At 41.5% G+C, this 14,666-nt stretch overlaps 2 protein-coding genes across 2 annotated transcripts; one reads left to right on the plus strand and one right to left on the minus strand.

Moving 5' to 3' along the window:
• Nucleotides 1-4,239: 4,239 nt before the first annotated feature.
• LOC102714720 (probable mediator of RNA polymerase II transcription subunit 26c) lies at nt 4,240-5,464 on the minus strand. Its single transcript, XM_040522853.1, has 3 exons — nt 4,977-5,464; nt 4,773-4,892; nt 4,240-4,574 (listed from the first exon to the last, which is right to left on the minus strand). Exons 1-3 carry the CDS (start codon nt 5,415-5,417, stop codon nt 4,305-4,307), a joined length of 831 nt encoding a protein of 276 aa, XP_040378787.1. The 5' UTR covers nt 5,418-5,464; the 3' UTR covers nt 4,240-4,304.
• On the plus strand, nt 5,416-11,396 carry LOC102715001. The gene is made up of 3 exons (XM_040522865.1): nt 5,416-5,664; nt 7,809-8,482; nt 11,042-11,396. The coding sequence occupies exons 1-2, from the start codon at nt 5,416-5,418 to the stop codon at nt 8,472-8,474; spliced, it is 915 nt and encodes a 304-aa protein (XP_040378799.1). The 3' UTR covers nt 8,475-8,482; nt 11,042-11,396.
• The last annotated feature ends 3,270 nt before the right edge of the window (nt 11,397-14,666 follow it).

The raw sequence follows: 14,666 nt of genomic DNA on the forward strand, positions 1-14,666 counted from the left end.
ATAGAAATTTGATGGAGGTAATATCGTTCTTTTTTATTGTGATACTAGGTGGGTCGTGCTAGACTTTTGTAATCCGTGCCTAATGCGACCGTCATGACCGCGTCTGCCCCGACTTCCACTCCGCCTCCTGCGAGCCTGCCCTGGATGTAGATTTGAGGAAGATAACTAAATGATGCTGACCTAGACTAAGATAATATTCTAAGTGATAATTAATAAATAAAAATCAAATAATTATTAAAATACAAAAATACCCTTTTAAATCAATGGACGAGATTAGTTCTAATACTACCAATAAAATGTATCGGAGCGTTCCCCTAGATAATATGGTTGATTTTTTATTACACACCGTTCGTTCTATTTAGTGTATATTGTGATTGAATTTATGAATAAATATATTTTAAGTATACCTTATATTTTTTATGTTTATATTATTAGTGAAAAAGGACAGATGTATTACGGTCCGTTCAGCCAATATAAACACTAAATAAATATATTTTAAGTATACCTTATAATATAGACGAAACAATCTAAAGGTCATCAAGTTTTATATTATGAATTAGAGAAAGCTGTAATTGGTGTCCGTGTTAGTACAAAGAGCAACGCTTCGGTGCATATTACTTGTACTATAATACTGCCAGTAGAACTAATCTCGTCCATTGATTTAAAAGGGTATTTTTGTACTTTGATTTATATTTATTATTTTTTTATCATATTATGCACGGATAAAAAAAAACCCAACAAAACTCACTTACTATCACAGTAAAAAAGACGATATTGCCCTCTCAGAATTCTACTATACCTAAAATTGTTCGTAATATAATTTAATCACAACTGTCCAACAAAATTAAATTAGCGATTTAGATTAAATTATACTACAAGTAATATACACTAGAGTCGGCCCCGGAGTGCATGCACGTGCACACGGCGACTCATTTTCTTCCAGATATACTCCATAGTCGACATGGTAATAAAGTTATTTTCGTTACGAATGTGTCGATGACAAATCGATCAACCTACGACACCTTTAATAATAATATATGTGACCTCACACCTAACAATACCCTGACAATAGCAGAAAGGAATTTAACAAGCACCAAGCATTGTATACTCTGTCGAGCTTACAAAATGCCAGTGCCTTCAACTGCAACTTTGCAAGTGATCGATCAGCTGTGCATTTTGCTCTCCTAATTAATTTTAGAAAAGGGAACATTCCCATTGCTGTCTCCCTGTCGTGGGCTGTCGCTTTCAAGGGGTGATCAAACATCAGTGTCTCTTGTCAGAGCCAGATCAGCTTACCTGGCTGCCCTGGAGATCAAGCCTGACAGTTAAAAGAGAAAAAAAAAAGGAATGGAACTGTACTTACTTAGTTACCTAAGTTGCATATTGCATTAAGTTTTACCTCCTTTTTAATATATGCATCGGAGCATATCTTATCTCTTTTTTCCACTTTGGGCCATGTTTTGTTTCATTTTGTTGCACTTTAAGTAATTCAGTCCATTAGAACTCACTTAGATCGTGTTTATGATAGTTTATGCGTTATGCGGATTTAAATGCGTTTTAACAAAATTATATGAGCATAACCAGGTGTGTCTCATACCATACAGGCACATGTAATGTGTACATTGCATATGCGCACGTACTATTTAGCGTGCATATACATACGCACATGCACCTTCCTTCTTTTCCTTACTTTAATGATCCCTACGGAGGGAATCATTTCAAAAAGCTCATGTCTTTCTAGAAAGCTTGTTGTCAATCAGGGACTCTTTCTTATTTTTTTTCCTAAACCGGAAATCGAGTTGAGTTGAAAGGGTCTCAAGTCAACTAAATGAAAGGTTTATTTGAGGAGAGAAGAAAGTGTACTTATATGACGTGAAATATCTTGGTTGTGTGGATCATTTGTATGTAACTGTGCAATTTTTCCCATGACGACTTCAGACATATAGGTTTGCGGCTAGCCACCCTTACCTCTATTCATCGCTGCTATGCCATTTTCTCGTTAGACACACTTTTCGTCGCCTACACTAATGCCTAAGAACAAGTATAATAATAGACTATAAATTAACTATAAGCTTACGTGAAGAAAAAAAGAGAATAAAAATAATAATGCTGGCTCTCATGAGTTAGCTATACACACGATCCAAAAAATACATTAAATGCAAAGGTAAAGAAAAGAGATGGGAAATAAAGATTATAGCTAACCTTATAACCCATCTATTATATATGCCCACTCTAATATAAACTACTTATACTTATTAAATTGAGTTTACTTTCAAACTTGTTCTAAGCACGAGCACTAACTTTTCGCACGGCTGTTACTAGTCCCTAGCCTATGCATAGATCTAGGCCTATGGGCTTGAGATGGATTAACCCCCGTCTTTTTATTTCTGCCTATACTTATAAGCTATAATTTAAATTTTTAACATTAAATTTAGGGTTTAGTTTAGGGGGTTTTCATCCTAGCTTTTACATAGCTAAGAATATATATATAATAGTTTTATTCATAAATTATCTTTTATTTACAAATATGTTATTTGACTTTTTTAATTAAAAAACCAAACAATCACCCCCTGAAACTATATACAAAAGGAAGAGAACTTCTACGCGGAAGATAATACCCCCTATATATTTTAATTTTAATGTATGTCGGTTTGTTTTTTGGAATTATTTATCTTATTAAAATAACTAACAACATAATTTATTTTAGGGGAATGATGGGTTTGAATAGAGCAAGGGTGAGGGAAGTATTATGAACTTTCTAGGAAGTAGGAAGAGGATTGGCTGTGGGCCTGAGCAAGATGGGTTTCGGCCGAAGGCTGAGAGACATAATATGGACTTTGTGGGGGAGAAAATGGTGGCTTCTTGGGCTTCGGCCTGAAGTGTAACGGAAGGAGGGCGTATGGACCTCGGGAGGGGGAGATGGTGGTGGCCAATGGCTTCATGGGCTTCAGCCCAAGGCTGAGTGGGGTGGCTGAAAATCGAGTGGGCCCGCATGGGTCCCACGGGTGCGGTCCATCCTTTCCCTTCTTTTTTTTTTTTCCTCTGTTCCTCTCTTTCTTGCTCGCGGGTGGCGGGCGGCGTGGGGCGGCGCTGGCGCCGGGACGCGCGTCGCAGGCGTCGGGGAAGGGGCACGGGTCGAGAAGGCGGCCGGAAGGGGCGCTAGCGCGCGGCCGAGGCGGCGGAGGCTGGGCAAACGGCGTTGGGGAGGCGGGCAGCGGTGGCAGGGGCGCGGCTGACGTCAGCGCGATCGCATCAGGGCCAGCGGCGGTGACGGCTTCGACCTCGGGATGGTGAAAGAAAGTGTGTGGGAGCCTGGGATGGGACTATACTCCTGTGTGAAGCCGCAGCACTCGCACGCCGCCATGGACGGAGCTGGCGCGTCCTCATGGCGTCGCTCGGCCTGAAAATCCTTACCACGGATGCATGCGGGACATGCTGGCGCGAGCCGACGCCGACCGCGACAGGAAGCTCAGCGGCAGGGCATGCTGGCGGCGCGCAGGGCAGGACGCCGATGAGCTCGCTGGGCTGCTCGGGTACCGCCAGCATCGAGGACTGCATGTGTGGGATCATTGGAGATGGCGAGATGGTGATAGGCCAACGAGGCGACGACGCCATAAAGCTTCGCGGAGTTCAAGCTCATGGGCCAAGCTGCTCTACCTCTGCTGCTCTTCAAGAAAAGCACCACGTAGCTGGCGACTACCTGATGATGATATTTTTTATGCAGCTATTTTATGTCGCTAGTAGCACTAGTAGCATCACCATGCTAAAGATTTCGGCAATAATGTAGCAACAGGCAAACTTTAGCTTCCTCAATTTCAAGAAGATCACAAGAATAGCTCGTTGATTTTAGCAACAAGACATCAAGTTCTCTGAACTTCTGATGTCTGGACTCTGAACTCTGAATTCTGAAATCTGAACATTGAACTCTAAGGGTCTGAATTGACCACACAGTCCACAGCCGAAGCTCTCGCTCCGAGCAGAATGACAGGAACTGCTCATGGTTCTCCTAGGTCTTCATGAATCTCTAGAGTAGCAAGGTGAAAGGAACGACACACAATTTCGATAGTCCGATTCGATCGACACCATGCGTACTATGCCGCAGGAGGCTATTTGCTCGAATTTAATCATGAACTCATTGTTTTTTTTAACATAAACAGGAGTACATTAGTAATCCAGCTCGATTGCTCGAGCAGAATGATACTCAAAAGAGTTAATTAAGCACATCAAGTTACAGGGGTGGGTACGATCATCAGATCATAGTTGCGGTACATCTTTTAACAGTTGAGGAAGAAAGAACCCTAAACTCAACGACGCGAAAACGACCTCGTGATACTAGAGGATGAGCATCTCGATTGGGTTCTCTCCCCAAGGATGGGATGCATCTTCCTCCGCCTCTGCTTCGCCATGTCCGGCGCCTCGATCACCCGGACTGTGCGCTGCCGCTTCGCGTCCTCTGCTTCCTGGTAGCTTTCGCGGAGTTTCCGTTTTGCGACGTTGAGGGGAATGCGGGCCTTCTCGCCGGCGCTGCAAGCGGTGACAGTCTCTTGCCGGAAGCTTCCCGCGGCTGCCGGCAGCTTCTGTCGCGGCCGCTCCATCTCGGCCGTCTTGGCAACCGGTGTGCTCTCCTTCTTTGGGAACGACGACTCCCATGCGTTTGCCATCTTCTTGGGCGCCGCCGACGGCTCGAGGATCTTGGCCTGGTGGTAGGTCTTGTCGGTATTGTACAACGTCAAGCTCTCGCGGCGGCGGAAGCTTCCAGAGACGGCCGGCGCCTTCTCCCGCGGCGGCTCCATCTTGGTCGTCTTGGCAACCGGCGTGCTTTGCTTATTGCGGAAGGACGGCTCCAATGTGGTTGCCGTCTTCTTGGGCGGCGACGGCTCGAGGATGTTGGCCTGATGGTAGGTCTCGTCGGTACTGCACGAAGAGAGACGCTCGCGGCGGCCGCAGCTTCCAGCGACTGCCGGCGCCTTCTCTGCACGAAGATGGTCGTCGGTCTCGTCGGGTTCCAGCACCTGAGACACCTTCTTCATGGCGGCTACGTACTTGACGATCTGGTCCTTCACGGACGCCCTCCACCCGCGGACGATGCCGGTGGCCAGGTCACGGACTCGCTCCGACTTATGATCCCTCAGAGCACCGACGTCCTTGGCGAGATCGGTGGACCGCAGCATGTCCGGCATCGCCGGCACCATCTCGAGCGTCCTGAGCGACTCGATCATCACGCCATCGAGCACGATGCAGAGCTCCTCCGCCACCTCGTCATCCGTCGCCCCGCGGAGCATCTCCAAGATCTTGAGCCTCGCGTCCCGGAACTCGACACGGGAGAGGCCCGGCTCGGCGGCCACGATGGCGGCGTCTATGGAGGAGAACGCCGGGAGGAAGGGCTTCCACCGCCGGAGGGGGCCTTGAGCCACCATGTCGTCCTTGGGTTCGATCGCTGCTGGACTGGACAGGAAGTCGATCTCCCGCGATCAACGGAGAGGAGGAATGCGAGAGATGGAGACGCGCTCTCAGGAGGGGGCGGGGCAATGGGTTCCTCTGCGATGCGTCTCTGGCCACCTTATATCGCCACCAGTGGTCGCGAACTCGAGCTCGAAGCGGAGACGGGGGACAGGGGCAGAGTCCGATTCGAATTCGTGGCGCGAAATCCGAGTCGGTGTCGAGGTGAACGTGGGGATGTGGAGGGCGCGGCAGTGATGAGTTGGGATTTGAATTTCTTGAATTGCACGCCAATCCGCCATGGCCGGGGAGAGTGCGCTAGGCTGCGCCGCGAGGTCGCGAGGGAGAAGGAAACTATGGCGCGAGTGCCCGTCAAGTCTTTCAAATGGAGAATTTTTTGAATTTTAAATTTTATTTATTAAATAATTTACAAATTTAATTTTACATTTCAAAAAATCATAAAACTAACCTCCTCCCGCCCTATAGAAGGGCGGAAAGGTGACGTGGCAAACGGCCAGTCGGTCGCGAGGGACGGCTCAAAACGATACACGGCAAAATTTGCATTTTGGCCCTTTCCGCCCTTACAGAGGGCGGCAAGGGCCTAAATGCAATTTCATCGTGCTACCTGGGAATTTTGTGATTGAACCGATAATTTTTGTGATTGACCCGCAGTTTAATAAATATATGTATAATCTATGTAATTGATTATTCACAAGTGCTCCCTTCGTTTAGTTGTCATTGTCCCTCGCTTCTATCTAGGAGACCATATGTCGAATCCTTGGAAGAGTATATTTTCTCTTTGATTTTTTCTCGAGCTGGCCAAAAATAGGAAAAAAAATATGCTCTCGTGGAGATTCAACCTCTGGTCCGAGGGGTGATGACCACTAAACCAAATAATACTATTGATTAAATAATTTCATACATTATACATATCTCTATCAAACCACGGTTAATTCGCAAAATTTTCGAGCGGCACAGTAAATTTTGCATTTAGGCCCTTGCCACCCTTACAGAGGGCGGAAAGAGCCTAAATACAAAATTTGCCGAGCCGTCGTTTCTGGCCGTCCCTCAGGACCGTGTGGCCGTTTGCCACGTCACCTTTCCGCCCTCCTAGAGGGCGGGAGGAGGTTAGTTCTGTTATTTTTTGAAATTAAATTTGTAAATTATTTAATAAATAAAATTAAAAATTCTAAAAATTCTTCAAATGGGCCTGCTGCTTTGTGTGGGCCGAACGGAAACAATGTGGGCCGCTCCTTAGATGGACTAGGCCTTCCGACCTCCAACGATATGGGCCGCATGAGATTTTCCTCTGTAGGTCTGTTTCATGCTGGCCTTAGTTTTGTCACTTTTGATCAGAAATTTTTTAATAAGGAGTGAAATAATATATGAAAAAAAAACTAGGCGGAGAATTGAATGCATTAACCCGTCCCCTTTGATCAGAAATTTTTTAATAAGGAGTGAAAGAATATATTATCACTATATAAAACTAATAAAAATTCATGGCTAAAATTCGTACTCAGCTCTTACCAGTTACCACCCTATATAGATAAGAAGGTGCGATTTAAAAAGGCTCATAAAAGTTAACCTCAAGCTATGAGCCAATTTGGTTTGTTGGCCACAGCAAAGTTACCCTAAAAGTGATACTGTCGAAATTTGGCGTTAGCGACATATGGAGCTAATGTCTGGTTTGGAACTGCCAATTTTCATTGTGATTTTTAAGACTGACAGTTTCTATAAACTTCCAAATTTTAGTAGGTTATCGATGGTTGAAACACGCCTAACCCTTTCATTAATTTACCAAATTTAAATTACCTACTAACCATTCATTAGTAAATTTCAATTTGGCAGCTAATCGGTTTTACTACCTTCGTCCTATAATAACCTTATTTTTCGTTTTTCCGTGTCCAACGTTTGACCATTCGTTTTATTTGAAAAATTTGTGCAAAAACTTAAAAAAAATTAGTCACGTATAAAGTACTATTCATATTTTATCATCTAGTAACAATAAAATATTAATCGTAAAAAAAATTTCAAATAAGACGAATGGTCAAACGTTGGACACGAAAAAATGAAAAATAAAATTATTATGAGACGGAGGTAGTAATATGGTAATGTTGGTTGATTCATTAAACAACTTTACTGTACTTCTTGTCTACTTATCGACACAGTAAAAAAGTCGAATTGGACGGGAAGTTGGTTTTCATTTCTACAGTAATAAGACATATATTGTTTTATTTATATATTATTTTATCAATTTATAAGGGTTATTATTAAAAATAATATAAATCAAATATAATAATATTAATAAATAATAAGCCAACCGTTCATCCAGTAAACCAACTATTAGACCGGGTCTATCCCGGGTCTAGCGCGATGGCTGCAGTTTGGGAATTTACGCGCAGCTTCTAGAACCCTCAGTTCTTCCACTGTATAAGTTGATCGGAGCGCCGAGAGCGTTCCCTCCGCTCCCCCGCGATCCAGCAGCAGCCGCCATGTTCGGCGTCGTCTTCCCGGACCACAGCTTCCCCCTCGACGCCACCGCCTTCGCGCAGGTGGCGCCCAACTCCTGGGCGCTCGACCTCTCCACGCTCGCCCTCGCCGCCGCCCCGCGCTCCGCCGTCGTCTTCCTGCTCCCAGCCGCCGCGGCGGCGCTCCCGCCGGGCAAGGCCGTGGCCGTCTACTTCCAGCCGGCCGCCAATCGCCCCTTCGCGTTCCTCGGCGCGCTCGGCCCCGGGCGCCCCTCCGCGAGCCTCCCGCTTCCTGAGGCCGGCGACGACCCGGAGCCCCCGGTCGGCCCGCCGAAGCTGGGCGTGGCTGTAGAGGACGCCGCGGCGCTGCCGCCGCCCCCCGACGAGCAACGCGCCGAGCGCGTCGCGCTCCGCGTCGGCGAGAACCTGTTCAACTTCATGCAGTCGTTCTGCGGCGCCGATGGCGGCAAGCTGGTGGTGCCCACGGACATCCTTGACCGGTGGTTCCGGAAGTTCCAGGAGCGGGCCAAGAAGGATCCGGCGTATCTCAAAACCTTCGACTTTTGAGAGCGGAGGTACAGCTTTCTCTTTGGGTTCCCTTTTAGTACCAAATCGCGAATTGCTAATGAGTTAGCGTTGTGATGCTACAGTACAAATGCTTGTAACTGATGCTAGTCTTCTTCTTCCAGTAGGATTAGAAAGATTGCACGTCTAATTATAGATGCTGATCTCACGATAGGGAAAAAATGGAGAGATTTATAAGACAATGTAATGGACTAGTGGACGGTGAACATGGTTTGCTTATGTGATTAAGACTTGAGTATACATGTATCCTGAGCAGGCCTATGCTTGCTTAGGGAGTGTTTGGACAAATACAGCTCCATTGAACCTAATTCTTTGGCTATTGAATTGTCTTTCTATCTTACATTTATTAGCTCATCGTTGTGTGTGCTTTCGAGTGTGTATCAATGTTATCTGAGCCCAATTAATCGCTAATCGGTCCCCTGACCTCGATCAAATCATTCTAAACGATCAAGCTGATCAGGTTTCTGATCGTCCGATTAGTTGACAATCAGGTCCGATCAATCGGGCAATCAAAAGCCCCTACCGATCAGACCGATCAGAATGTGTCTAGAGTTTTGGGCCAACCTAGACAGTCTTTTGTCCCGTAGAATTTTAGTTGGGCTGGAATCTCAAACAACAAAGCTCAAAGGTAAGTACCATCTAACCATCAAATAATACCTCTATTATTGCATTTTATGCTGCACACTGAATAGTATATAGGGTTATTATGTTCTGGTAAATATACTGTCCTACTATACCGATCAGCCTCAATTAATCAGGCTGATCGACGATTAATCAGCCTGATCGATGCCATGGCGATCAGGTCCAATCGGCCGATCAGACAACATTGGTGTGTATCTTGACATATGGTACCTGTAGCAGCTTGAGTGTGTAATGCTGAAAATAAGCATACCATTGTTCTGATAAAAGTTGGAAGTCATCAGAGATGAAGTTGTTAGTATAGGGCCACAACTTCAATGGTTTATGATGGGAGAATCCATGACCGCACACAGATTTTTTGGCGTTCACTTTTGCTGTGGCGTCACCTGCAAAAGGTTGATAGTGTAGCTCAATATATATTTAATTTGAAATTTTGTTTGGAGGGTTAACCATGCTATATTGGTCTTTTTTGAAAGACGTGGGGCCTATGGTTGTGGTTATTACAGACATAGCAGTGCAACAACATAGAAGGTTGAATTTTCTAATTATTTTATTATGTTCTATGGTCGCTATCAGGTGGAGCTGTATTCATGTGATTGATGTAACAAGTTTGAGGGTTTAATCTGAGAATTTTTGTTTTGATAGCTACGGGCTATGGTTGCTCTCATCCCTTCCGAACCTCATGAGCTATTTAGTTCCAGATATTCTGTGTTTATCATATTATACTGTTTGTATCTGTATGGTGATTGCCATTAAATGTTCATGTATCATTGTCACTGCAATAACTTTGGAACTAAAGCCCCCTTCATATGTTTATTCATCTGTCCATGATCTTTAGCTACGTTTTTGGATTTAGATATCAGATGCAAATTAAGTTCTTTGGTGTGATCCTTTTCTTTTCTTGTTTGTGTCAAGCCAAAAAATCAATAATTTTTCTCTCTTTTTTTTTTGACAATTTTCCTGTTTATATGGAACCAATAGAGTTGATAAGCTGTTGAACGGCTAAGCAACCAAAAAATATTGTGGGCAGAACTTCTATATATGCTGGAAAAGAAACTACAATTGAGAAACCCTAAAATTAACTCAAAAATTGGCACCAGCTTATACTCTGTAGAGCAAACAATGGGGCTGCAATATCAGAAGATATTGAAAGGCTTAACTTTTACTGGCAGCCTGGCATGCTGTTTCCCCCCTTTTTTCCTGTGTATGTTTTGCCTTCCTTGAGTGTATGTACTCGATGGTTTATGGGTTTATGTGATCTTTTGTTGCTACAAAGTTGGTTTTTCTGTTAGCCATTTAAGTTTGATATATTTGTTAAAAGCATTAAACTTTTGAAATATTCAGCTTCAAGTAAATAGTTTTGTGCACAACTTTTACATGGTGATCACCAATCAAGCATTCTCTTATTAGTTACTACTACATCTCAATTTTTTTTAATTTTTTTTTTAAAATCTAATACTGGATTTGACATTTCCTTGCAAGTAGTAGGGTTTTCTATTTTGAGACAGCAAAGGGAATATATTGTCTTTAGTTGATAAGAAATTAGCTGAGTACTAGAGAGTCAGTAGCATGGCTGAAATTCCCACCGGGACAGCAAACTTCCTAACTGGTTAGTGGTGTTCCCGCCTTCCAGACATAGTTAGGTAACTGATGTTGTGGTCTGAAGAGATATAAATCTGAAAGAAGATTGCTTAAAGGAAATGTGCGTTTGTGTTTTGGACAACCTTTTCCCTAGTATGGATAGGTGAATCTTAACAGCAGCTGAAACATAAATACTGTTGGTCTTCAGAACTATTGTGACAACTGACGAGCAACTAGCCTATGACTTCGGTTTTTCCTTTTTATTAAATGGTTTGCTTTAATACACAATACACTGGTTAATTAACTTCATTTAGCAATATATTTTGCAGGTTATTTTGCTTGCCTGCAACCATTATGTCGGCAGAAAGTGTTGGGTAGTAGAGTTTTGTAGTTCTGTACATTATCTATCAGTTCTATATTTGTACGTTGAATTTCAATCATCGTTGTTGCCAGTTCACTTTTCTGAGAATAGGCACCAAAAGCGACAAATATGATGGATACTTGTGCGTGCCAAACTGTACAGAAGTACTACATTTGATTTGACCTTTGGCACTGCATGTCACAGATATCTTGGCTTTGCAGCATGCTAAGAAATGGATAGCTCTGCCTGAACTGGACGCGATAATTGCTATTTTGAATTTTTTTTATTTTTTAAACCTTTTAATACAAAATTTTATTACTAAACCTTGCAGAAAAATATTTTTACTGATTAATAGTGTGGTAAGATAACGCTGTCGCTGGCGTGGCTGGCTTCCATCGTTATCTCTCCTAGTATTTAGAGCTTGATTCCTTTGGATCTAGTGAGAGGTTTTCTAGGTGTGTGAAGCTTTTGGGGATCATCATTGGCATCCGTGCTCGTCTTGTTACTCTTGGAGTGTCGCCTCCTAGCCGATTAGGGTCAACCCACAAGCTTTCAATTTGTGGTCTTGCCCTAAAACAAGTTTGTGAAGGTTTGCTGCTGACGGTCGTTATTGATCAGTTTCAACCGTCAATTTAACTAAAATAAGCGGGACTAGCTACGCTTGCAATGCATATTTATTTCAGAATAATATATTTGTACTTGGAAATATTGTGCTTGTATGAATAATTAATAAAAGTGGAGAAGAAATGGAGGAAACCTCACTCTCAATCAAGCTTGAGGATAAGAGGGTCCGCCTGACAGGGATATCGACCAAGATAATTGTCATTGCACCTCAAACCGTCATAAGGACCCACCTATCAGAAACTCGGAGGAAGAAGAGGGCGGTTGGTGGCTTGCCTGGTTCGGCCAAACTAAATCTTCTTACTTCATGATTCAGTTCAACTTTGATGATTGATAATTTCATCTAATATCTCTAGCAATTTATTTTGATGATTGATAATTTCATCTAATATCTCTAGCAATTTTTCATCCACGACAGGTCATGAATAGTATAATTTAGCCCTCTCTTCTTGTTACTTCTCTCTTCTTCCCCCTCTCCTAAATCTTCTTACTTCATGATTCAGTTCAACTTTTCATTTATTAAACATATATTCTATAACATATTTAACCGATTTACATTGCTCCATTTTGCTTAGTTCTATTGATAATTGCTCCGTTGTATTAAATAGAAAAAAAGTATGTTTCAGTTTACTAAGTTAAACAAAAAATTTGACCAGAACATTTATCATTATATGATTAATGATTCTTTTTACAATTACTGAGTGAATTATTATTACTGTTCATGAACAGGTATAGTAGTAAAACAGTAATAGTTTAGGATTTAAGTTAATGATGATGTAATTCCATGTTAGGTGTATCAAACAGTACAATGGAGCTTCAACTCTACGTGATGCATGAAACTTGGAAAAACCTGTAGTGATTATGCTTGATATACAACGGAGAGTAAATTAACCATATTCTAATGTGAGACGGTGTGAAAAATAAGAATAGAGTTAAATTAACACTATTTCGCTGAGTTATTAGTAAAAAATTATTAAAGATAAAGCACTAAATGACATGGAGGATAAAAAAGATAATACTACCTTATGCTACGAGCACAAGTATACTTCTGTTACCAGCACAAGTGCACAAGTATCCTAGAAGATGAAAATCATCAGATACATATAGGTTCTTCGGGTTGAGATTTTTAAACAATATTTTCCTATGACTAAGCTTTTCAACCATATCACAAAAATCACTGCAAATGCATAAAAGTAAGATTTTACTAAAATAAAAACAAATAGAAATGCAAAATTATTAAATAAAGAATAAACTTATCATATCATTGTTTGAATAACAATGACATATTTACTTGTTCATTCTATAAAAGTTGTTGTCCCTCATCTTTTATCCATAGTTCAAACTTGTCAGAGGAGTATTTCATTATACTTGGTAGAGTTAGCCGTCCCATATTGCTTTTCATGATAAAAACTCGAGAGGGGAATGCATGTCATGTGATAAAATTATTAATTATATCATAAGTGTCATTCTTTATCTCACCGTCTTTTCTCATCATGATATCAAGATTATAATCATTATCCATTACGCATCTCCCATGTAGATTTGCATTATCAACATTTCTCCTACGATAAATTTTTTTCGCTTCACCAGACCAAGGATAATTTGCTATTGCTTCTTTTGGTTCTATCTGAAATGTAATTAAAGCACAGAAAGTATTATAAACTTTAATCAAAACAAGCAAAACAACCAATCATGTTTGTTTAGGTTATAAGGCAAGGCATAGCTGCTAGCAAAAGCATATCACTGCAATGCAACAAGAAAAACGATTTCAATCCTGCATTGCAAGCCTTCCATGCTAAAAACTCTGCGTGAAAGCGTTATTTTACCATGGCATATTGGTGACGTGGTCAAAAGGTTTATACGGTGGAAAAAATTTTCCCCGATATTTAGTAATAAAATTATTTATTAAAAATATTTAAAAAATAAAAAAATTAGTAAAATTCAATCATTCTTTCGGACAAGTCCTTCTGTAGGAAATATTTTTGTTCTCAAGTCATTTCCTGTAAACCGACTGTTTAGTGATACAAGCTTGTTCTCTATGCATATCAGTGGAGTCGCGTTGTAAAAATTGTAACAATTTTAGTGTCTTGATTTTTTGATATTCACCCGCCATCAGCTGGCTGGCAGAGTATTTGCAGATGCATAATTTTGACTAAAAAGACCCATGTCTTTCCATTGTTCACAACAGGGTTCCACTTACCGCGCAAACCGTCAAAACCGTGACGCCGCGCTCCCACGGATCCCGCACGGTAACCAAAAAAACCGTGATGAATTTGAATCCAAAAATTTGAATTTAAACCCACGCGGTTTTCTCGGCTTGCCGCACGGTTTGTCACGGTAACCGCGGTAACTACTTGCTGGAACATGCATAAGAACTGTGGTTACTATGGTTTCCCGCACGGTTTTTGCAGCCGAAACCGCGGTTACCACAAAGAGACCGCGGTTACCACGAGGAGACCGCGGTTAACACGAGGAGACCGCGGGTGTAATGTCAAATGCAAAAAAAAACCTTAAAAAATCTAAAAAAATACATGAAAAATTGGAAAATATTTTGTAACTATATTTATGACATAGGAAAAATAGAACATGTTATATGAAAAGGAAGAAAATTTTCACAAAACTTTTTCTAAATTCTTGATATTGTAACATACAAACATACACTGTCATATCACCCTTCACCAAATAATTCACACCAATAACAAATAACAACTTTATTTTGATTGTTACGTTATAACTATACATACTACCCACTATTATAAATAAAACTATTATGTATGTACTAACATGTATGTATATTTTTTCTATATATATATTTTTCATATATTCGTTGTATATTTGTATTTCAACATTATATACCCTAATTATATACCCTAGTGTCTAGTATAAATTAATAATGACTCAACACAAAATATTCTTAACCATTTTCCAAATATTACTTGGAATATACTATTTTTTAATTTTGTTTTCTGAAA

Source organism: Oryza brachyantha, chromosome 3, assembly GCF_000231095.2.
Source record: "Oryza brachyantha chromosome 3, ObraRS2, whole genome shotgun sequence".
Classification (NCBI taxonomy): Eukaryota; Viridiplantae; Streptophyta; class Magnoliopsida; order Poales; family Poaceae; genus Oryza; species Oryza brachyantha.

Excerpts from the sequence above, each read along its gene's own strand:
- LOC102715001 (XM_040522865.1), top strand. The coding sequence starts at position 5,416 with ATGTCGTCCTTGGGTTCGATCGCTGCTGGACTGGACAGGAAGTCGATC. Across the intron at positions 5,665-7,808 it reads AAATCCGAGTCGGTGTCGAG|CGCGATGGCTGCAGTTTGGG; the intron begins GTGAACGTGGGG and ends TCCCGGGTCTAG.
- LOC102714720 (XM_040522853.1), bottom strand. The coding sequence starts at position 5,417 with ATGGTGGCTCAAGGCCCCCTCCGGCGGTGGAAGCCCTTCCTCCCGGCG. Across the intron at positions 4,893-4,976 it reads AGACCGACGACCATCTTCGT|GCCAACATCCTCGAGCCGTC; the intron begins GCAGAGAAGGCG and ends ACCTACCATCAG. Across the intron at positions 4,575-4,772 it reads TGGAGCCGCCGCGGGAGAAG|CTGCCGGCAGCCGCGGGAAG; the intron begins GCGCCGGCCGTC and ends CCGCGACAGAAG.